The 24,225-nt window shown below is 39.9% G+C and overlaps 1 protein-coding gene across 1 annotated transcript in view; it reads left to right on the top strand.

Moving 5' to 3' along the window:
* The first annotated feature begins 10,316 nt into the window (after positions 1-10,316).
* Positions 10,317-24,225, top strand: part of LOC309386011 (paralemmin-1-like) — a 141,124-nt gene continuing 127,215 nt past the window's right edge. The window contains exon 1 of the mRNA XM_081940914.1: positions 10,317-10,800. Coding sequence (XP_081797040.1) covers positions 10,756-10,800 — 45 coding nt within the window. The 5' untranslated portion in view covers positions 10,317-10,755. The remainder of the gene's footprint in view (positions 10,801-24,225) is intronic.

The raw sequence follows: 24,225 nt of genomic DNA, 5'->3' as shown, positions 1-24,225 counted from the left end.
CCCCCCACCTGTCCGCAAATCATCAAGATGAAAAACGAGAGGAGGAATTCTTGGAGTTGAAGTCCACAAGTCTTAAAGCTGTCAAGTTTGAACACCTCTGGGGGGTTTTTCTAAAGGGTTAGGGGTGCAAGCGTCTTGTAACTTGACAGCTTTAAGACTTGCACACTTCAATGCCAGAGTTCCTTAGCCAACATGACTGGAGGAGGAATTCTGGGAGTTGAAGTCCACAAGTCTTAAAGCTGTCAGGTTTGAACACCCATGGTTTTTTTTCTAAAGAGTGTTGTAACTTGACAGCTTTAAGACTTGTGTGCTTCAAATGCCAGTTTCTGAGCCAACATTTTGGTTGCTAAGCAAGAGCGTTGTTAAGTGAGTTTCACCACATTTTACAAGTTGCCCATACCCACCCAGTCACATGGCTGGCAAACCACTCCCACCCGGTCACATGGCCGGCAAGCCACTCCCACAAAGCAGGTCACACCTACAGAAGAGGTTCTAAAAAATTTTGAAACCCACCACTGGTATACATGTAACTGTCGGACACCGTGATGGTGGTAAACACCCACCAGTTGCTAAGACCTCCAATGTTGATTACACAACTGTAGGGACAATGCAACAATCATCATAGAGAGGACTCAACATGTAAATTTTCAATGCAACTTTGAACAGTCACTAAACAAGACAATTGTAAAGCGGGGTATATCTATTGGTGTGTATGTGTGTGTGTGTGTGTGTTTTAATCCTATTGTTAACTATCCACTTGGATACCTTCCTATAAAAATTATATATACATTTTTCTCTCTGATTATACAAGGCTGAATAGAATATGGGATATTTTATTAGCTGAAAAATTAATTTAGCATAAGAAAAACTATATTTGGAGAAAGATAACATCCCTTCATTTTACTTAAATAACTAAATAAGCATCAGAATCTGTAGAGTCTGTTAATTTATGTTAAGATGTATTTTATATTTCATTCCTATTTGGTTAAACCTTTTGCTAACAAAAAATCGGTAGCTTTTCACAAAGTAAAATGGTTGAACTTGTAAGCGTATGCAGACCAGATTGGTGTTGACTGTCGGTGTAATATTAGAGTGGCTTTTTAAGTTACATAAAAATGTTACCAGCTGGATGGACAAATGGCTTGTAAATCCTTCAGGCAGTGCTTTCTGTAGAGGCTGAATCCATTCTTCAATTGGGCCTCTCATTCTTAGAATTATCCTCAACATCGGGATGTCTTTTGAAGCAGATGCCTTTCGAAGCACACCTTCTGTGACTGGGCAAAATTGTAAACTGTGTAAAAGTATGTTTTTACTGCCCTTCAAACTTTTTCAGGGATTTGTAATTTTTTTTAAAAGTGATGAAAATGAAATACTTAAAATAGCATTCAAGATTGTTTAAAATTTATCTGTGGTCATTTATAACATTTCTCAGTGACTAGATTAGATCAAAAAGGAGAGACAAAAAAGGGGTTCTAATAAATTTGCAGATTATAGTATAATATTGTAAGGAATATAAGGAAGATTTTAGCATAAATAGGGTTTACATTTCCAAGACTCGGGAAATGCAAAGAATTGTAATAAAAATGAATGCTGTCTGACTTCAGCCAGGGCTGTTTTTACATAGAGGAGACTAAAGGCAGAATGGGTCAACTTACCACAGCCAATTCGCTGCAGCCAACTTGTCACCGCGAAATCACTGCGGGGCAATTCAACAATTCAATTTAATTATTTAAAATAATTTAAAAGTTATTTTAATTTTTATAATTCACATTTCATTTTATCCCTCCTTTGGCATCCTTTCTTTAATGATTCTATTCCTCTATTTCTTCTATATTAGTGTAACTCTTGTTCCGTTCAGAAGACACTGAAAAGATTCCCCTTCCCTGCACTAAATTAACTTCACTAAACTCACATCAAATGTTGCCTAAATCCTCCATTCAGTGGCTGTTTTCACTGAAACTGGCTGGATAAACATTAACTTCTAATTTTTGAGATCAGGTTAATTGATCATTTGTATGTTGGATATCTGTAGCATTTTAAGGGAAAGAAAGTGAAAATAGCATTCAAAAACAGTGTTGCTGAAAGCACATAAAATGAGAATAAGTTCAGTGGGTTTTTTTTCTTCTAATCCTATTTTATCTCTTGGAAATCTCCACAAATGAAACTGAATCTGTAATGTATTAAAACAAATGATAGGATAATAGCTATAGCTGGATCCTGCTTTTTTGAGAACTTCCTTGAAAGTAATAATAGAATACTGGAACTCATACATACTCAAGATCAAGATTTCAGCTCATGTTTTTGGTGAATGAATTATCCCATCCATCTCATCCCAGCAGGCAAATAAACAGGAATGAAATCCTGTTCTATTTCTGACAAGGTAGCCCACAGAGTTTGAAATTTAAAGATACAGTATCTGTGCTGTTTCTATGTGGGGTTGCCATAAAATATGCTGTAATCTTTACCAGGAGTATGCTATGCATTCCCCCAAAGGATTTCTAACACCGAGGAACACTTGAGAGTGCTTAAGTCTGCTCAGCCGTTACCATATAAGGCTTTTTAGTTTCAGCATGGAGGAATGGCAACCACTCCAAGTATCAGTCATCTGGGAATAGATGACAGCGGTGACTGGCTTGCGTTCTGAGGGCCAGATGCATTATATCTGCCTGCAACAACTACACTTTTAGCTCCTATCTAAGAATGTGTTTGTATGGTATCTTGGATTTCCTTTTCATAACATGATCACATAATATTTTGACTATAGATAAGTTCTTGGGGCTTTGCTGTTGCTGTTGTTTACATTTATTTAAACTTAGAGTATTCCTGGCCTCTATGCACATAATCTAAAGACATGGACCATCCCATATGCACACACAACATGATAAAACATAAAACCTGGATTTATAAATCACATAAGTGAAGACAGAATCACCATACTACATTATTCCAATGTGTAAATTCGGCAATATATACTACTGAAATAAAAATATGTATTTATGAGTTGAAGCCCAACAGAAAATGAAATGGAAACTAAACATCAGCCTGTGTTGCCCAGAAGTCTCATTTTAGTTGTCCAATGCATCTGGAGAAATTTATTATAGACATTTTGAAAAAGATTGTGTCACCTCGAGATCCATATGGACACTTGCACTTCTTTCTAACACCACAACATTTAAAAGTTATATTTTCTCTGCAGAGTTGTGAATACTTCAGCTGCAATAAGATATCCACCAAATTTGTTTATTCTGTCATGTTTGTTGACTTCTTTCTGTAATATTTGTCTGAAAAGCAAAGAAAGTCCTTTTTGTTGTGTCTTTTGAGCAAAGCATGGGTTTTCAAGAGTTCTAATCCCATAGGTAGTTGTTTTCTGTAATATATGTAAAGGTTATAAATCTTATTATTGCATGCATTATTTCCATTTCTCAAGTAATAGCTGATAGTGATGGTATCTGGGTGTGAATATAGACATAACATGTCTCTAGTACTGTGGTATGTTGCCAGGCTTTAAAGCATATTGAATAATATGTTGGTTCCACAAACCATGACTATATTACACTTTTTATAAATAAGATTTCACAGTGTGGTTCCACATTAATGTATTGTCTCATTAGATAGCCCAACTCAATTCCTGAAAACTTCCAGCTAGAGCAGTGGTCCTCAACCTGTGGGACAGGACCCCTTTGGGCGTCGAACAATCCTTTCACAGGGGTCGCCTAAGACCATCGGAAAACACATATTTTCGATGGTCTTGGGAACCGAGACACCAATTTTATGGTTGGGGATCACCACAACATGAGGAACTGTATTAAAGGGCCGTGGCATTGGGAAGGTTGAGAAACACTGAGCTAGAGTAACAGGGATAGGACCAGCACCTCGGACACTAATGAAAGTCCTGATTCTCTGAAGACTTAACTTGGATCCTATAACTTCAAGCTATAGGAACTCAAAAGGAACTTATGAACAGGTTTCACATTTCTGAGCTCCCCCTCTGCAGTCACGTGACTATAATTTTACAATGTTTTTGCTGAAAACTGTCACTTACTTCTGAGTTTTGGCAAAATTGCCTCATACCAAACAATGAGTTCATTATGGAACTTTCTGTGGATTCACTTAACAACCAAGGTGATTGCCTTAATGACCACTGCCAAAAAGATCACAAAATCAAGTCAATCAAGCAATGAACTGCTTTACGACTGTCACAACTTACAACCATAACGGGCAGGCTCTATTATGACTGTAAATTCAAGACTACTATATTGGGAATTGTTTAGTTTCTCAGCATTCAATCAGACTCAAAGCATTGGACTTCTCAATATTTGTTTTGTTTTAATGTTGTTGTTTTTTAAATATCTTGTAGATTAATTCTTTTCTAATATTAGTTTAAAACTATTACATTCACTCTTTTCCTCTGCTTTTTAAAACATATGTATACTAAAAACAATTTAAAAGTGTTTAAACATATTCTGAAAACAGTTTTAAAATTATTTTAAAATTACTAAAACCAGCACAGATTTAGCCTCTTGGGTTCCACCTAAATCTCATTTTTCTGGCAGATATTTCCTATGTTAATATTTGATCTTTGTGAATTCCAATAGATCCTGCCATGATTTGTATCTGTAAGAGACTATAGAATCAGAGTGTTTGGATTTTGTGTATTTCTGAATTTCACAATTTGGTTCATTGCATCAAAATGCTTTAATCTGTATATTTCACCATAAAAATGTTTAGTGTGGTTATATTTAGACCAACTATGTTAATAAATATATTTCTAAGAAAGTTATTTTAAAATATATATACAGTATGTACATCCACATTTTTGTGGCTAAGGGACATTCATGAAGCAATAAACAAGGTTATTAATAACAAATACACACAAATACATGGGTTTGAAATACTGGTAGATTATATTATCCAGGCTTAATGTATCCATATGTTTGGGCTGAGGACTAGGATAGCCTTATTTAGATTATGCAGTCTTTTAAATATAGCCAAGGCATTTGCTTCCAAATGGAGCATTCATCCATATATAGGTAGTCCTAGACGTACGACCACAATTGAACCCAAAAATTATGTTGTTGAGACATTTGTTAAGTGAATTTTGTCCCATTTTACAGCCTTTCTTGCCCCAGTTGTTAAGTGAATCACTGAATTTGTGAAGTTAGTGGCACAGTTGTTAACTGAATCTGACTACCCTACTGACTTTTATTTCTTTTATTAGTTTTTCAAACATATACAAGATAGCAGGTATATAAACATGGACGTGAATGAAAGAAATGAATACAAATAAATGGGGACAGTAGGACAGGGATGGTAGGCATGCTGGTGCACTTATGCACCAGGTCCCTTTACGGACCTCTTAGGAATGGAATGAGGTCCAAAGTAGACAGTTTAAGGTTGAAGCTGTGAGGGTTAGAGGATGTAAGGATGGAGTCAGGTCGAGTATTCCAGGCGTTGACCACTCTGTTGCTGAAGTCGTATTTTCTGCAATCGAGTTTGTCAGAAGTTTACAAAAAGTAATCACAAGACCCCAGGACATTGCAACTGTCATAAATATGAACCAGTTGCCAGGTGTCCAAAGTTTGATCACATCACCTCAGGGACACTACAACAGTCATAGGTATGAAAAACGGTCATAAGTCACTTTTTTCAATGCCATTGGAACTTTGAACTGTCACTAAATGAACTGTTGTAAGTCAAGGGCTACCCGCATTAACTCGTCTGCATTGAGAGTCTAGGAAGACTGCCTTGAAATAATATAAAGAAAGCAATGCTAGTGTGTTACAAATGCTTTTCATGTGGTCAACCTTCAAATTTTCTTTCAGTGGGTTTTCTTCTTACCAAACTAGATACAATAAGAATGAGGAACATATGTCCTTCTAGATGTTGCTAATTATCTTTCCCAGCAGTTGCTGCTGTCATGAATCAGGCTGAAGGATGCTAAGAGTTGGACACTATTTTCTAAATCTTCTCCCTTCCATTGTTACACTTATTTATTTTTCTACTGGCAGTTAGGTCTCTTTTTGGAGTTTCTAATAGTTGGAACATAGCAGCTTCAAGGAAAGTAGGGTCAAAGATAGGAGTCAACTTTTTTTATTCTAGTAAAACTGTGGTTTAAACTGCTTTTGTATTAATTTCGTACCAAGCCAGGATTTCCATTTAGACAGCCCCACTGTCTATGATTCTAGTTAAACGATCTTTAACAGTGACATGGACTGGATCATAATTAAGCAGCTTGGAGCTTGTTTAGTAGCTTGGAGGCACGTGCAGTATTCTTCTTTACACATTCCTCCTTCACTAGCCTCCCAAATTAGGTTGCCCATTGGTATATAAAATTGTGGCTACTCAAACATGTCTAATTTTATCTTGGGTCAAAACAGGCTGTCACTTGTTTTCTGGCATGAAAGCAGAATATTCTCTGCATTGTTGCTTGAAGTATCACTTGTGTAATGGATCTTCCAATGTAGTTTGTTTTGTTTAGTTAAAAGATAAAATCCCCTAAGCTGTAAAGATGTCATATCTTATGCTTATTAGTAAAATGTTGTTTTCTTAACTGGATGTTGAAAATATCAAGCAGGTCTCATTTTAGGTTGTATCAAATTGTTATTCAGCAGGTTGCTCCTTTTTTTTTTTTTTTTTGCTATAGTAAGTAACATTTAAAAGGAGTATATCAGTATATCAGATACATTATTTGAAGATGACCCAAATCCAGTCTGTCATATATAAATCTGATGGTTCCAGGATATGGAACAGCCCAGGATTTGCATCATTCATGTCAAATGATGTGTGCGGAAAGTGCATTATTGCTCAACTTTGCAGCATGTCCTAAAGGTGCTTTTTCAAGAGGAAATTGAACCTTCTTGTTTTTCTCTGAAGACATTTCATTTCTCATCCAAGAAGCTTCTTCAGCTCTGACTGATTCCCAAACAGAACAACCACTTCATAAACGCACTGCCCAACATAAGAGAACAAACCCATCAGGATAAGGTTCAGAAGACCATCTGCATTTAAAAGACAAAGGTCACTCTTTGCAAAGTCCACATTTTGGGCAGAGAGCACTGTTGGTTTGAAAGAGAGGTCAAAGAAGCTATCTATGACAAAATTAAAGAGTCCTTTCTCAACAGAGGGAGAGGGATACGACATCATCCATCTTTAGTCTACAACACAGTCCTTTCAGAAGTTCTAAGGCTCCACACCCATTTGCACTACCAAGTGACCCTGAGGACACAGATAAACCTCCAAGTGGCCTCAACAACTCTCTAACAGAATGCAAATGACCAGCTGTCTGCATGAAATACAAATCCTTCCATTCCCCACCATCCACCAGTCAGAGTTGAAGAAGCTTCTTGGATGAGAAGCGAAACATCTTCAAAGAAAAACAAAAAAGTCTAGCTGCCTCTTTTAAAAAAGTACCTTTGGGATAACCATGACCTGGATGACTGAGAATCTCCATAGGCAACTCTGCAGCATGTTTTAGAAATGGGAGTGTGTTTTCATCAGAAAAATCCATCTCAATCAGAAACATCTGCAGATCTTTTTACCTGGAATCGGGCATCTGCCTTGGCTCGTGAGGCAGTTTCAATCCATCCTGACTACATAACAGCAGGTGGGTATGGGACTGTATGGATCCAATTTGGCTTACTCCACATTGGAACATACCTCTTTCAGTTGAGGAATAATTCAAAGGAAATACAGCAAAACATTCCATGTTTGAAGAACACCCTTATGTAGTTGAAGGGCATGCACTTAATATTTAAATTAAATGTTATTGGAAACAATTTAACATGAAGTATAATGTCTAACTCATTGTTTGGCATTATTCACATATGGAAGTTAGGGGTACTAGGAAGGAGTGGCCAGTTCAGTTTTATACTGTTTAGAATTCAGTCTTAGAAAATAAAACAATACAATGTCACCATCAATTCTGCTTTGGGTATGCAGATATTTGCTTTAAAAGATACTAAGCTTATTTTCCAAAATGGAGGTCTATCTCAAATTTCTGTTTTGATTTTTTTTATACGTCAACTGGTTATAGAATCAGTTTACCCTAGCAGTTAAGACACCAGGCTACAGGAGTTTGAGTTGTGTCTTTGGCCTGAAGCCAGCTGAGTTATTTGGGGTTGGTCCCTCTCTTTCAACCCCAGGAAGAAGGCAATGACAATCCACTTCTGAACTTTTGCAGGGACTACTCCAGGCAGTCTGCATGAGTCAGCACTGATTTGAAGGCATTAAAAAAATTATTATACGGTTTCTGCATAAACACGTGTATATGTAATATTTATTAAATGCATCCATTTTCTAGAGTTAAGCTAGTCCACATAATACACCAGGTCACGCATAAAGGTAGCCAAGCTTGTCACGTACCGTATTTTTTGGAGTATAAGACACACATTTTTTCCCCCAAAAAAGAGGGTGAAAATCTGGATGCGTCTTATACACTGAATACAGCATTTTTGGCCTGCCGAAACCCCGCCCTCTTCATAAAAATGGATGTGCAGAGGGTTTGGGAGACCTGCAAAGTGTTCCTGGGGGGCTGAGGAGGGCAAAATGAGCGAAAAACAGGCTGTTTTTTGTTTTTCACAAAAAATTAGGTGTGCAGAGGCTTTGGAAGTTCTGCAGAATCCAAAACCTTTTTTTAAAATTTAACCTCTTCAAAATTTTGGTGCGTCTTATACTCCAGTGCATCTTATACTCCGAAAAATATGATAAGTTCAAATGCAGCCAATGTGTTGTCACTGGTCCTAGCTAAGCCCATTGTGCAAAGCTAGCCACAGCATGGCAGTCCAATGACTTCCAATGGCATAGATTGCCTGAACATTCCTGCTAATGCGTAATCTCACTCTGATTAACTGAATTACCGAAATTCATCTGGGTTGCTGTAGAAGGTGGTTTTCTATGCAAGTATATTTTCTGATTAGAAGCCTTTACCGAGATCCAGTTCAGAAGTCGTGAAGTTCAATAGGTGCTCGGGGCATCAAATCAATTTCTCTGCACTCTGAAGCTGCATCTTTTCCTCACAACCCCCACACACATGCCGCTTCTCTTTTAAAACATCTTGACTGATGAAGAGATCTGGAGGCCTTGAAAGCCTACTAATTCTTCGATTTTTCTTTTTCTTTGAGAGTTGCATTAAGACAAGAGCCTGCCTTGTCTTAATGTTGGGAAATGTTGGGGAGTGATGGCGGGGCTGGGAAGGCTCCTTCACAGTTCTCTTCTATGTCTTTCCTATGCAAGAGTGTCTTGTTCAATGAACATTTTGTAAACCAAGCAAAATATTACAGGGGAGACGATGGTTTCCCTGTCATCCTTTCTCTACAGGTTAAAAGTTGTGCGGAACAAATCACTGGACCCACTAAAGCAGGATGGGAAAGTAAGAGCCTCAAGTGTACAGGTAATCGACTTACAATAGTTCATTTAGTGACCATTCAAAGTTAGAACGGCACTGAACAAAAGTGACATGACCGTTTTTTACAATTATGACCTTTGCAGCATCACGATCGTTTGACCAAAATTCAGATGTTTGGCAACTGGTTCACATTAATGACCGTTGCTGTGATCCTCTTTTGCGACCTTCTGACAAGCAAAGTCAACAGGAAAGCGAGATTCACTTAACAACCAGGTTCCTAACTTAACCACTGCGATTCACTTTAACAACCGTGCCACGAAAGGTGGTAAAATGGGGGCTAAACTCACTTAAGAAATGTCTCACTGTCAATACACCACCATTCTCATTTAGCTAAAATTATTTAAACGTGCTTTTATCTGACATCATTTGCATTCAAAAACACAACCACCCACTGGCATTCATTGGCATATATATGTAACAATTATGATAGAAACACACCAAAACTGTTTGTAACCAATCGACACGCTTTCGACAGGATGTAATGAAGGATGATTCTTTTTTGTGTGTGTTTTTATTTATTTAAAACAATAAAAAATGTGTTAAAGAAATGTCTCACTGAACAATAGAAATTTTGGGTTGGACTGTGGTCGTAAGTCGAGGACTACCTGTACTTCACCGTAGGTAGTGTTTACTCCTTTACCGTAAACACAAAGCAAAGGGCAGAGAGCCGCAGAGGAGCGGGCCGGGCCGGGCTCCCGACACTTGGTGAAAGGAAACACCCGGGAAATTCCGGGGCAGCGCTTCGTTCTCCTTTTTTTCCCCTCAGGGAGAGCCCCGCGCAGAGAGCGGCACCACGGCCGCGAGGCGGAGGGAAATACCCTCTCCTCGGCTCCCCGCGTCGGGCTGCGCCGTCGCCGCGCCTCTCCCCCGCGCCCGCCTCTTTTCGGGCAGGTTTTGATTACTACAGACGCCGCCGACGTCCAGCCTCCTTGGTGTAAGCTAGAGCGCTCCAGAGGAGGAGGGAGCGCTGTGAAACGTCAAGGCGGAGAAGAGAGAAAAGGGGGTGGGAATATATATGTATATAATAATAAAAAAAAAGATTGCAGTCCTGGACCGCGCTGCGTTGGGATGGCAGTGCTGTAGTGTGACAGCAGCGGCAGCGCCCAGACGCAGCGATGAAATGTAGCTAACAGCAGCCCTGCAGCTGGGAAGCAGGCGGGCACCAGGCCGGTTTGAAATGCGCTGACTTCTCGAGCTGGGGCGGGTTTTTGTTTTGTTTTTTTCTTCCCCCGACCAGAATCCACCCCGCTTGACTTTTTCCACTCGGCGGCATTCAGTAACTCGAAAGCGGGATTCCCTTATTGCTCGCCGGGTCTCTTCTGCGGTTTGCTGCATCCTCCGCGCGCCCAAGGATGGCGGAGGCTGAATTGCACAAGGAAAGGCTGCAAGCGATTGCAGTAAGTCTGCTTCGGCTTGTTTGATTTTTATTATTATTTTTCTCTCTCGGTTCTTATGTCTGAACGTGGGGAAATCCAGAGCCTTAAAGGCTTGCTCCGCATTCCCTCACAAGAGCTGGACTGATGGGCTTTCCCCCACCTCACCTCATCCCCCTTCCCCTCCCCGTTGTAAAATGCGCCCTGGTGAAGTTGTGCTGACTTTGCCCTTTCATTTTTTTTGCATTGGCTTCACTGCTTTGTGACCAACAAATGGTCTGCCTTTGGCCGTGCATCAGTTGTAGTGGGTTTGCATATGATTGAGGTGAATAGGAGATAGATGATAGATAGATAGATAGATAGATAGATAGATAGATAGATAGATAGATAGATGATAGATAGATAGATAGATAGATAGATAGATAGATAGATAGATAGATAGATAGATAGATTAGATAGATAGATAGATGATAGATGATAGATAGATAGATAGATAGATAGATAGATAGATAGATAGATAGATAGATAGATAATAAATAGATAGATAGATAGTGTGAGCTATTTATGTACAAAATATTAGTTCACAAAATTTAGATCGGTAGTTGCATCAGAACTAAATAGAAGCATAAAGAATGCATTCTCTTCTAAGGACAGACGCACTCACAATCTGCAGTGGTTTGCTACAGATAGTAACAGTTGGCTGTTGCTTTGTGAATTGAGATGAAGTCAAGTATGCTGTACATAGTGTTGGTGATCCGTTTACTCAGCAGCTTACATACAATTTGTGAGCCTTTAGTAATTGATTTGCAGTGCTGTTTATTCAGAGGTGAGTTCCGTTAATTCTCTCAGGTATGCATGTGCTATTGCTGCCTTGACTGACTTCCTCTGACTCTGAATGGTAACTTGAAGCAGCTGAAGTCCTTATCTGGCTTTTGGAAATTAAGCAGGGTTGGACCAGGATACTATTTTGATGTGGAATTATTGGGAAATACCGAGGTTGTGGATTGGACTGGGAAATCAAAGATAATCCTGGAAGTAGGCAGTGGCAAACGACTTGTACATTGTTGCCAAGAAGCCTGTATAGACAAACCATAAAGTTGTCTTGTACTTGACTCAAGGGAGACTTTTCCTTCCCTGTTTGTTTAAATAGTTTCTATTTTAAAAAATAGGTTAAATGAATATCTGCATATGTAGGAGTTCCAAGGACAAACCCCTACATCAGCTTACACAACTGTTACACACACGGGGGAGGGGGGCAGAGAGAGGGAGAGAGAGAGAGAGATATTGAAGAATACCATAAATAGGAATTCAGTAGACCAACCAGCATTGTAATCTTTGTTATGATCACCAACAAGGACTTAGAGGATGATAATATTGAGAGAGAACATACTATATTCTTGATTTTAAAAGGGCTTATAAGTTCAGTTCAGATAAAGTTTATCTGAACACTTTTCATCATATAAACTCCTTTATAAGCCACACCCTTTATTCAAACATCTTGGGCATAAAAACTGGAAGTTGAACAATGCCAGTTTTGTTTGATATTTAATGTGAGCCAAATATTTGATTTTCTATCAAATATGTAATTAATGGGAAGGGGAGGGAAGGAGAAGGAATAGAAACACCAAAAAAGATTTTTGTACTAGTCTTTGTTCTTCTACATGCATTTTTCATTCGCCCTGGGAAACTTCAGATAAATATAAATTAATGAAAATATACGGGAAGTTTTATTTGACATTTAAAATCTGTGATCATACTTAGATTTCAATCAGCTCCTGCAGAACTGATTTGAATATTAGATATTAATAGAACTGATAGTGAATGTATTTGGCATATATGATACTGCCCTCTGATTTGAATCTAGAGTTCTTCTATATTCTGATTTCTCCACCCCCACCCTGTTTGATATCTTTGTCTAAAAATATTTTTGGAGAAAGTTTTACATTTGTTAAGTTGATTGCAATAGGCCCAAGAGGTGGTTGTGTGTTTCTGCTCTTCTCTTCTGCCCTTGTTCTTAAGCTCATGCTGTCCATCAGTAGTATGGATGCTTTGCTCTCCACTTTGTAAGGCTGATGTGCTTGGGATGGGTTTTATACAAGCAGATGTCTGTACATTACAAGTATTTTTTCCCCACATGGTTTGCCACTATCTCCTTTCTAGGGCTGAGAGGGAGAGACTGGCCCAAGGTCATCCAGCTGTGCCTAAGGCAGAACTGGAAATCAAAGACTCCCAGTTTCTGATCCCTTCAGCACCACACCAGACTGACTCTCTACAACCAAATGGGTCTTGCTTTTTCATCCACTCATTACATATCTTTGCTGCCTTATTCCAGGCTCTTTCACACTTGACACATCACAATGCCCTTTATCTTCTGCTAAGGTGGAGTGGAGTGGAATGGAAAATACAATACAGTACAGTACAATCAGGGACGTGCGGTCATTGGAGGCAGGGGAGGCAGAGCCTCACCTCTCATCATGAAATAATAATATATAAAATAATAATATCCACGAGGGAGTTTCATATATATAAGAGGAAGAGGAGGGAGGAGGAGGAGTGCGTGCGGGGTGGTGCCAGCTGGGCAACCGGTGGAGGCAGTAGGGTTCTCAGAAGCGCCAATAACCTTCCTGGCTTCGCTGTACTTTGCGCGCTCCTCGCGACTGCAATCGACGTCCAGAAGTGGCAGGGGCTTGATGACATCGCCGCAGCTGCCATGCGCGGACGGACGGAGGCAGCCAGAGTGGCGCCAAGGCAGTCCGGCGGACGAGCGACCGAGGATCAGGCTGCCTGATCCTCTATCGCTCGCTCGCTCACTCTTTCGTCCGCCCGGACCCCTCGGCGCCACTCTGGTTACCTCCGTCCGGCCGCGCCCAGCAGCGACGTCAGCGATGTCATCAAGACGAAGTGGCTTGGAGGCGAAGTGTTTTTCAGTGCTTTTCTGTGCGTTTGGCATTTAGGTAGATAGCCGGATGTCCTAAACGCCAGACACACAGAAAAGCACTAAAAAGCAGCTGCTGTTGGGGAGCGCGAGCCGGCGGAGCACACTCAGGAAGGCGGGGAATGGGATAACGTGTGCTGGAGACTGAGGAAGCCTCAGCCTCCAGCACACATGGTCCCATTCCCCGCCTTCCTGATGACGTCACCAGCCTCACCAGGCGTAAACCTCACCGCATGTCACTGAGTACAATACAATACAATACAATACAACACAATACAAACTTTATTGTCACTTTAAATGTACACTAATTGGCACACATAAAAATGATTTTTTTTGCATTCAGCTCTGCGCTTCACATTTGTTTTTGCTGTCTAAATGTGATTTCTTTTATTACTTCTATAATTTCACTGACTATTTTACTCTTACTGGTTTTTGACAAATAAATAAACAAAGCACAATTCATGCTAACACATATTTTTAGCAACTCAAGAATGAATGGGTAGCATTAACTCAAAAATACAGTTAGTCCTCAATTTACAACCATTCATTTAATGACCATTCAAAGTTACAATGGCACTGAAAAAAGTGACATTTGGGCCTCGCACCTAGAACCATCACAGCATCCCCACAGCCATGTGATTAAAAATCTGGGCTCTTGGCAGCCAGCATGTATTTCCAATTATTGCAATGTCCCGGGGTCATGTGATCACCATTTGTGACCTTCCTAGCTGGCTTCTGACCAGGAAAGTCAATGGGGAAAGTCGAATTTGCTTAACAACCACATGTCTCAACAACTTGCATGATTTGCTTACAGTTGTGACAAAAAAAAGTTTGCAAAATTGGCTATGTCTCATTTAATAACTGCCTTGCTTAGCAACTGAAATTCTGATCTCAATTATGATCATAAGTTGAGGGCTACCTGTAGAAAGATGTTTTTCCCCACATTTCTTTAGAATTTACCTATTTTAATTATTAAAGGCCAGACTGATGTTGAATAGAAATGAGTGTGAGGTGAGCTGTTATTAATTTGAATGTGCAGTTAATCTTGGAATATGCAGCTTCAAGGCTAAGTTGCCTTCTTGAAATCACCTGCCATGTTGCAGTGGTGATTTGTTCATTTGAGATAAGACGTTGCACGTATGACTTCTCCCTCTATAATTCCAGCTTCAGTAAGAACCTAAAATCCCTACAGAATTGTGCACTATTCAGTTGAGTAGATTTATAATCAATCTGACCAATGAGAACATTGTGACAGAATCAAGAGAAGAAGAACATTTTTAAATTATTTAAAATTAAATTTCTAAATCTTAAAATTCTAAAATCTGTTGTCTTCCTATTATATTTCTGGAGTAGATAAGAACTTTTAAATTTTCATATACATTATGACTAAGAAATGCAGAACTAGAATAGAATTCTTAAACCTTTTTTCCTCCATCAAATAAAATACATAGAATGCTGTAACATCATATCTTTCACTTAGGCTTAGAGAGACAATTTGGTGTAGTGGTTAAGACAACCAGGAGACTTTGAATTCTAGTTCCACTTTAAGTGTGAAACCAGCTGAGTGACTTTGGGTCCTCTCTCTCAACCCTAGGAAGAAGGCAATGGCAAGCCACTTCGGAAATCTTGCCCAAAAAACTGCAGGGACTTGTCCAGGAAGTTGCCAAGAGTCAACATTGACTCAAAGTGTCCCCCAAACAAAAAAAATCAACTTAGTTTTCATTGGGTACTGCAGCCAAACTTTTGGTTTGGACGAGTAACCGATAACCTGCTACGTCCTTGCTGACTCCACTCAAAGGGTTGCAAATGACCTGCAAAGCCATATCTGACTCTGATTGGATATTTGGTAAGTTGGGCCATAAGTACTTACACTTAGTCTGTAGTTACTTGACTAAAACCAGTTCATGTGATGTCACTTTTCTTCATTAAGGAAAACAGGAATAGGATTACAGATAGTCCTTGACTTACGACCACAGTTGTGACCAGAATTTCCATTGTTAAACAAGGTGATTGTTAAGTGAGCCCTGTCTCATTTTACTAGTTTTCTTGCTGTGGTTGTTAAGCGAATTGTTCGAGTTGTTAAGAGAATTGTGTGGTTATTAGGTGAATCAGATTTCTCCCATTCACTTTGTTTTTGGGAAGTTGGCTGGGAAGGTTGCAAATGGCAATCACATGATCCCAGGATGCGACAACTGTCGTAAATAGGTACCAGTTGCAAAGCTTTCAAATTTTGATCATGTGACTGTGGGGTGGTGCAATGGTCATAAGCGCAAGTACTGGTAATAAGTCACTTTTTTCAGTGCTGTTGTAACTGAATGCTTGTAAGTTGAGGACTACCTGTATAGAACATTCTTCCTGAGTTTAACTTTCTTTATTCAAGATATTTATCTGGTAAATTAGAAGGAACTGTTCTAGACTTGTTTTTTTTCAAATTTGCAGCTTTAAAGTGAGTGGACTATGGCTGGGGAATTCTGGGAACTGAATCCAAGCATCTTAAAAGTTGCCAAGCTCTTGGTGTAGAGCAGTGTTACCCAACTTTGGCATCTTTAAGATGTGTGTACTTGAATTTCCAGAATTCTCTAGCCTTCTGGAGAACAGCATTCTATTGGTTGATAATTTCGGGAGTTGAAGTTGACACATGTTGAAGTTGCCAAGATTGAGAAATGCTGCTCTAGAGTTTCCCTTTGGGGATAAATAGCAAAGCACCTTCTGGAGTGATTCATTTTGTGTGTGTGTCTTTACTGACAATCCTGTATTATTTTGCTTGGTGTCATAGAATTCATCATAGAATAATAGAGTTGGAAGGGATCTTGGAGGTATTCTAGTCCGAACCCCCTGATAAGGCAGGAAACCCCACACCACTTCAGACAAATGGTTATCCGACATCTTAAAAACTTCAAATGTTGGAGCATTCACAACTTCTGCTGGCAAGTTGTTCCACTGTTTACCGTTTTTAGAGTATAAGACGCACCGGATTTTGAAGAGGCAAATTTTTTAAAAAAGTTTTTGCACTCTGTAGACCTCTCAAAAACAGCTTGTTTTTGCAAAAATGCCCCCCCCCCTTTTTTTTTTAAAGGCATGAATAGCCTTTAGGAGGCTTGTAGAATGTTCCTGGGAAGTGGGAAGTGCCCAAAACCAGCAAAAAAGGCCCGTTTTTTGTCAAAAAAAGGGCATGCATAGCCTTTAGCAGGCTTATAGAGTGCTCCTGGGGACTGGGGGGGGGGGGCAAAATTGAGCAAAAACAGCCTCCCCAGCACACAGGAACATTCTGAAAACCTCCTAAAGGCTATGCACAGCTATTTTGGTGAAGGGGCGGGATTTCGGGAGGCAAAAAATGCTGTATTCAGTGTATAAGACGCACCCAGATTTTCAGCCTCTTTTTTGAGGGAAAAAGGTGCATCTTATACTATGAAAAATACAGTAATTGTTCTGTCAGTAAATTTCTCCTTAGTTCTAAGTTGCTTCTCTCCTTGATTTGTAGTGTACACCAGTTCGTTGAATTACGGTGGTAGTAGGGATTGCCATGAAGGCTCTACTGGCATCTTCTAGCATGCTAACTGATGGTACTGTTCCAAAAAGCCTCAGTAATGAGTCCTGAGGGCTGAACTAATTTATCCATGGTATTATGCCTTCTATCAGCTGCTGTGCTGTCCCTCTCTGATTTGTTTGCAACTCATCATACCTCATGAACTGCATGAATTATCTCAGTAACCGTAATGCAAAATATATCAGTAAAGCTAGAAAAAACATTTCATTTGGAGCAAAAATTAAAGATGAATGGTTTCCCACAGGTAAAACGTATGATTAATGTTTCCTAGTTATAAATGAAGAACTTTATTTCATTTTCAATCATGTTTTGTTTTTCCAGGACACGTTTCTTTGTACTTTTGCATCAGTTTATTATTTTTAAAAAATCTCATAAAATGCATTTTCCTAATAAACACATTTTTCCAAGGTATTGCTTACTATTCTATGCTTTGTTTGCAAGCATTTGCTCAATCCGTGTGTGATTAAAGAAATCATCCTAATTTGTGTATTAATCAGGTTAAGGTGATTTATGTTAAATAGAAACTTTTTGTTTCCATCCATATTCCTGATCATTTATACAAGCATTCATATTCTAATTTTCATTTGTAAAGGCTCCCAGATAACCTTATTGATAAATAAATAATAATATCCGTTTCTTTAAATTATAATCTAAAAGAAATGATATAAAAAGAGGAAAATAGTGTGTGGGAAAAATAAAAACACAGGTGTCACTATTAGATGTTCTGCTATTAATTTGATCACATATAAAGTTGTAGTATGAAAGACAATTTGATGTAGTGGCTAACATGTTGGCCTAGAATCCAGGAGATTGAATTCTAGTTCTGCTTTCGGCATTAAAACCATGCATGATTTTGGGCCAGTCACTTTCTCTGAGCCCAAACAATCTCACAGGATTATTTTGGGGGATATAGGTGGCAAGAGAATTAGATATGTTTGCCACCTTGAATTGACCCAATATATTTAAAAAGGTTGATTTTATCATCTTTCTTGCAGCGGTCATTAAGTGAATGCAATGATGATTGCTGTGGTCATTAAGCAAACCCCTTGTTTCCTAAAGTTCCTTTGGGGGGGGTGTCACTCATAATTTCAAATGATCTCTAAGCAAACAGATGTAAATCAAGGACTACGTATATTTGCTTTATTGTGGTGGCCTGGGACTGAAGTTAAAATATCTCTGAAATACGCCTGTATTGTAACACTTACCTATTACGGTTCTTTTTCTGGAACTTCCATTGGTGCCTGTGATCATTTTGGCCTGGTTACACGGCGAGCTATTGAATCTCTATTCCTTCTCCCTGAAAACAGAGGCCAGGACATTTCAAAAATGAAAAAGGGGGCCTTTTTAACAAGTTCACAGATGATGTTTCTAGATCTTTGGAAATCTAGAAGTGTGTGATCCATTACTTTGAACAATTTCCTGTTTCTCATGTTTAATTTCTGACCCCCATGTCACAGACAAGTTTATTTTTGCCTTGTGACAATTTAGAATTTCCTTGTCTAAAATAAATAAAAGGCCTTTTGTGTTTGAGCTTTGAAGGAGCAGCTAATGTAGTCTGTCAAAGCTTTCCTTTGAGGTTGGCTAAGAAGGGAATGTGAATATCCTTTGCCTTTTTGGCAAGTGTCTTTGCATGCTTTTAAATATATTTGTTTGATAGAGCTGATCAGATTATTTAATACAAATATGGCTACAGATGGGACACTGTTATTGTTATGAGAGGCCTCATATCGATTTCTTGCCTGAGGAGGCCAAAATACCAAGACAAAAAAATCTCTCTCAATTTGTGGTTGGCTTCTGCCTCAGTTTGAGACTGTCATCTCTGTTGTGATTTTCAATTCAACTGAGACAATTTTTAAGATATCCATATTCATAGGAGGGAAAGTCACTTTTGCCAGTTCTAACTGCCCTTCTCAATGATTAAATTTAGTTTGGGAAGGAAAGTACAAGGTAGGAATAATTAGTTTCATGGCAATTTTTCTAATAATCATTCTGATTAGAACACATATGTGATGTGTCGCTTCTTATTCGAACTTTATCTTTGTACAAATAATGTTTTTCCTTAAAAGCTCATAGTGCAATCCTAATTCAAATGACCAACGCAATGTTCTGTAATCAAAATCAAGTTAGAAACCAGGTAAAAACAACTGATAAAACCATATAGTATAACCTCATGGTTGAATGATGTCAACTTAGTTTACCTTTTGTTCTTTGAGTGATCTACTTCTGAAATCTAACCACAGGTAGTTAAATAGAGTGGCTGATTGTTTTAAATTGTAGCCTGAGCTCTTCTGTGATTAAAACTGTTGAAGAATTTATGTCACGGGGTAGACTGTAAATTATACATTTTTGGGGTATATTTATACCTTTACTCAAGATCACTCCAGCTACGGTACATATTACAAGGGTTATTTATATTACCTGAATGAAATACTACATTTTCAAGACAAGGGCATCTACAGGGTTTTTTTTTACTATGTAAGTTGCTTGATTTTCTGGTTTTAGGAAAGAAACAATTCAGGCCTTGCAACTAAAATATAGTTTGACCACCATGAACTGGCATCCCAATTTGGCCGTTTGTCTTCTTATACATTGGAGTTTGTATCCCTTACTGCCAGTTATAGGAACTAGACTTTCTAAAATATCCAATTCATTATGCTTTAATTTCCATGATCAGAAAATAATGAAGGAAATTCAGAGCAAAGTCAGTTGGGAAAAACATGACAGTCATTACTGGCACTTTGTTCCTGATACCTATATAAAATCACCATATTCTAATCTCCCATTTACCATAGACCAGTCTTCCTCAACCTTGGCAACATGAAGATGTGTAAACTTCAACTCCCAAAATTGCCTAACCAGCATGGCTAGCTGGAGAATTCTGGGAACTGAAGTGCGCATATCTTCGTCCTTGTATGCCAAGGTTAAGAAACATAAATAGATCAAAGGAGATAGACTCCATGGATACTTGTAAGCAGTCTCCTGGTTTAAGACTAGTAGTTTACAGGAGAGGCAACCTTAGTGGAGAATATGAGCGCTAATCAGTGGTGGGTTTAAAAAATTTTTAGAACCTCTTCTGTAGGTGTGACCTGTTTTGTGGGAGTGGCTCGGTGGTCATGTGACATGGGCATGGCCAACTTGGAAAACCCCGTGCTGCACTTTGCAGCCACCACAGCAAGAGGTCCGTGCAGGGCTCCGGTGGCTGCAAAGCATGGCATGAGGAGCAGAAATCCCCGAACTCAGCGGGGCAACGCAGCTCCAGCAGTAGCAGTAGTTTTCCCCTTCCTCCACCCAGCTCTCCACATCCTCCTTTGCTTACGCTCCCCGCTGGCTCTGAGGCTGCAGACGCCCAGGGAATTGAGGGGGGAAATGCTGGCCATCTGCCCCCCCTCCCAAAGCAACCTCGCAAGTTTTTAAGATCCTCTGGAGAAGCTTTTTTAAAAGAAACCCCCCAAAATGCCACAAGATCTGGAGAGATGGGCGGTTGGTCTTTTTTGGGGGTGGGAATCCCCAAAACCAGGTTGCCCAGCACCCTGAAGAGGTCCGTGTGGGCCTCCGGCTGCAAAGTGTGGTACCAGGGGCAGAAGTCCCCGAACCCAGGGGGCAATGCAGCTCCAGCAGTTTCCCACCTTCTTCCACCCAGCTCGCTCGCCTTTCACCCGGAGGTTCTGCCAGCAGGGCACCTGCCATTTCACCTCCTGAGAGAAGCTCGGGAGAGACATGCAAACGACCACAACTCAAGGTTCCCGAGGAGTACACTGGACACCAGGGGTGGCGGTATCACCCCCTGCTGCTCCTTCTGCTGCTTCCGGTAACCAGGCTTCTTGGAGAGCATTAAGTTGCAGGCACAGTGGCGCACCAATTCCAGCAGCTGCGTTTTCCCTTGAAATTTGCTGTCCCAGCAACCCAAAGGGGACATTCTCCCAGCAGCGTCTCAGGCATTCCCACCCTTAGCTGGGAGGTGCCAAACTGCGCACAGCCATCCTCACTCCCCCCCGGAGGTCCTAGGAGACCGGCTGCACCACGTAAGCTCCCACTGCTGTCCCCACCCTCGTACCCGTGCTTTCTGGCAGCCAGGCATCTTAGGCAAGTCCGGGGACCTTGCAAAGGCCTTGTGAGGTCCCCTAACTTGTCAAAGATGCCCGCCGCGCTGTGTAAGCTCCCGTCGCCATCCCCCCCCCATGCCTTCTGGCAGCCAGGCATCTTAGGCAAGTCCAGGGACCTTGCAAAGGCCTTGCGAGGTCCCTGAACTTGTCAAAGACGCCAGCTGCGCCACGTAAGCTTCCCACCCCCGGGCCCATGCTTGCTGACAGCCATGCGCTATAAGCGAGCCCGGGATCCTTGCAAGGCTGCAAAATGTCACCGGACTCGCTTATAGTGCAGGACCGTGGCAGGCCGCTCCAGATGGCCTGCCGCCGCCCTCCTGCCCCACGCTTAGTTGCAGCTTACTTACCTCCTCGGAGTCGGCAGGCAGTAATAGAGAGCCAAGCAGGAAAAAAGGTAAGTGGGTTTAGATAGGGTTCTTAGAGGTCAGTGGGGTGATTGGTGAGCCAGCCAATCAGTGAGCGGTGGGCAGGGCTAGGATAGTGCGGATGGGCGGGGGAGCGAGTGATGGAGCGGCTTCCGGACAGATGGGGGTGAGCGAGTGAACGAGCGGCCTCCGGATGGGTGGGGGTGAGTGAGCGAGCAACAGGGCCGGGGCAGGCGTTCCGGAACTTACTTCCGTGTCCACCGGTGGAACCTCTTCTAACCAGTTCGGTAGATTTGACGAACCGGTTCTACTGAACCAATGCGAACCGGTAGGAACCCACCTCTGGTGCTACTGTACATTTGCTTTTTTAGTGATTTATTACTGCCACACTTCAACCTAGTAGAAAAGGCCAGGAGACAAAATACATTTTATTTGACATTAACCTAAGTTAACCTAAATTAACTATTGAATATGATTATTTATCAAGCATCTAATAATGTTCTAACAATTTTAAAATTACAATGTGGGGACAGCTTTTGGAGAGCATACAGAAACATCCTTAAGATTTGCAGTGCTCCCCAGGAACTTAGATTGTACTGTCTTGTCTATTCAGGCTATTACCCTGGCTCTCTGCCATTTATTTTTGAGCAGCGTTGAGAAATATGATCACCAAATGTTCTTGGCTTTTAATTCCCATTAGAATGAGCCAACAAGTAAGCAAGAGCGGTTGGATTTTGTAGTCTAGTGACAGATGGAGAACTCCACCACACCATTAGACAATTCATATGATTCACCCAATCATCATGAAAAGAATTCTTTTATTGGCATTTTTGAGTAATTCTACTTCTCCTAATTAATATGCATTAATGTCTAAAGAAGACAGTTCAAAGAACTATTTCTTAGAGAAATAGGTTTGTCAGAGATGACACAGTTAAAGATTTCACAAACTATTCAAAGACGTTAGAAATATTGTCTGTGAATAATTTAAGAATAAAGTAAGTTTTGTTTTTGTCTTTTGATGTTTATACTGTATCATAATAGCCTGCTTCTGAAAGAAAATCAACTATTCTTGCTGGCCTGGGTAAGCTTTATTTGTTTCTGGAACAATAAAAGGCATTCACTGAGAAATATTTTAAGTTTTTGTGGCTATTGCAGATTTAGTAAAAGCTTTCTATTTTTATTAGTTATTTTTAACAACTGTATATGCTATGTACATAGATTCATTCAATAAGATCACTGGATTCCTTATCTACTAGCAATCTGAACATCAAGACAGATTAGATGAATTTTAATTTATTTGGTATAATAATGACTTTGATTATGGTCTGCTTGTTACTTCGCTAAAGATTTGGCAAAGAAATATTCTGTGAGATGTGAGAGTTCTTGTAAATGGCTGCTACTTTATAAAAAAGCTGTATTTGCCCATAAGCAAGCATGTTCTAATTTAGAGCCAATATTATATTTTCTTAATCGGCCATCATTTCATATACATGCAGTAGATAAAAACTGAAATAACAGATTAGGTATGGGTTGCATTCAGACACAATCTAAATTGTGGTTTAATGTTATATGCACAAATTTTGGCTAGTGTGTTTTCCCTACCATGACTAGCCCTGAGGGACTCATGAGAAGGCTGTTAGAAAGTCTGCTTCTGATGTGAGTTCACCATTATTTGAAATCTAAAACAAAATATTTAATGTTGTTAATCATGGATATAGTTTAGAGCATGGGTATCAAACCTGATCGCGTCACAGGCTGGATCGTGACATATCATGATTTTTTTGCCTTTCTGGAGCTGGGGTGGGTGTGGCCTGCGCATGACGTATCCGGCCTGCGGGCTGCCAGTTTGACAGGATGGGTTTAGAGCAAGGGTGGGCAACTATGGCTCCTTTATGACCTATGGACTTCAACCCTCAGAATTCCTAAGCCAGCCATCTGGACACCTTAGGAAATTGCAGCAACCACAAGCTTGAGGTACTGGCATGTAATCTATACTTTAATATTAAATCTGAATGCAGCCAGAATGCATCTTACAGCTTTGACAAAATATTATTTTATTAAAGGATACTGAATAGATTAACTTACAAATCTGAAAATTTTGGGAGAAAATGGATGAAAAATTTCTAACATTTCTGTTTTCCCTTCATTTTTAAATTTTATTTGTCTGCATCCTTATTTTTTTTTTAGTTCATGAGAAAATATATTCACTGAATATATTTTTGGCTAATGTATCCATGTTTTTAATAGTAATTTGTTTTCTCTAAATGTTACTACTTTTCCTTTAATAATGCCACTGTTGTGGACATTTGTTATGGTCAGGTTAAATCACAGAGTTGGAAGAATTGTGGGAATAATACCAGTTGCTGTTTTCCCATGAGTTCAAAGGTGTGAAATTAAGCAAGTGTGTATTAAAATGTGAATAGAGCAAATATTTCGCCATCAAGAAGGAAATCTTTCTGCATGGTGGAGCTATAAGGCAAAAAAATCAGCATAACTTCA

The sequence above is a fragment of the Natrix helvetica genome (assembly GCF_964273705.1).
Source record: "Natrix helvetica genome assembly, chromosome: 2".
NCBI classification, from domain to species: Eukaryota; Metazoa; Chordata; class Lepidosauria; order Squamata; family Natricidae; genus Natrix; species Natrix helvetica.
This window is presented reverse-complemented; position numbering and strand designations above follow the sequence as displayed.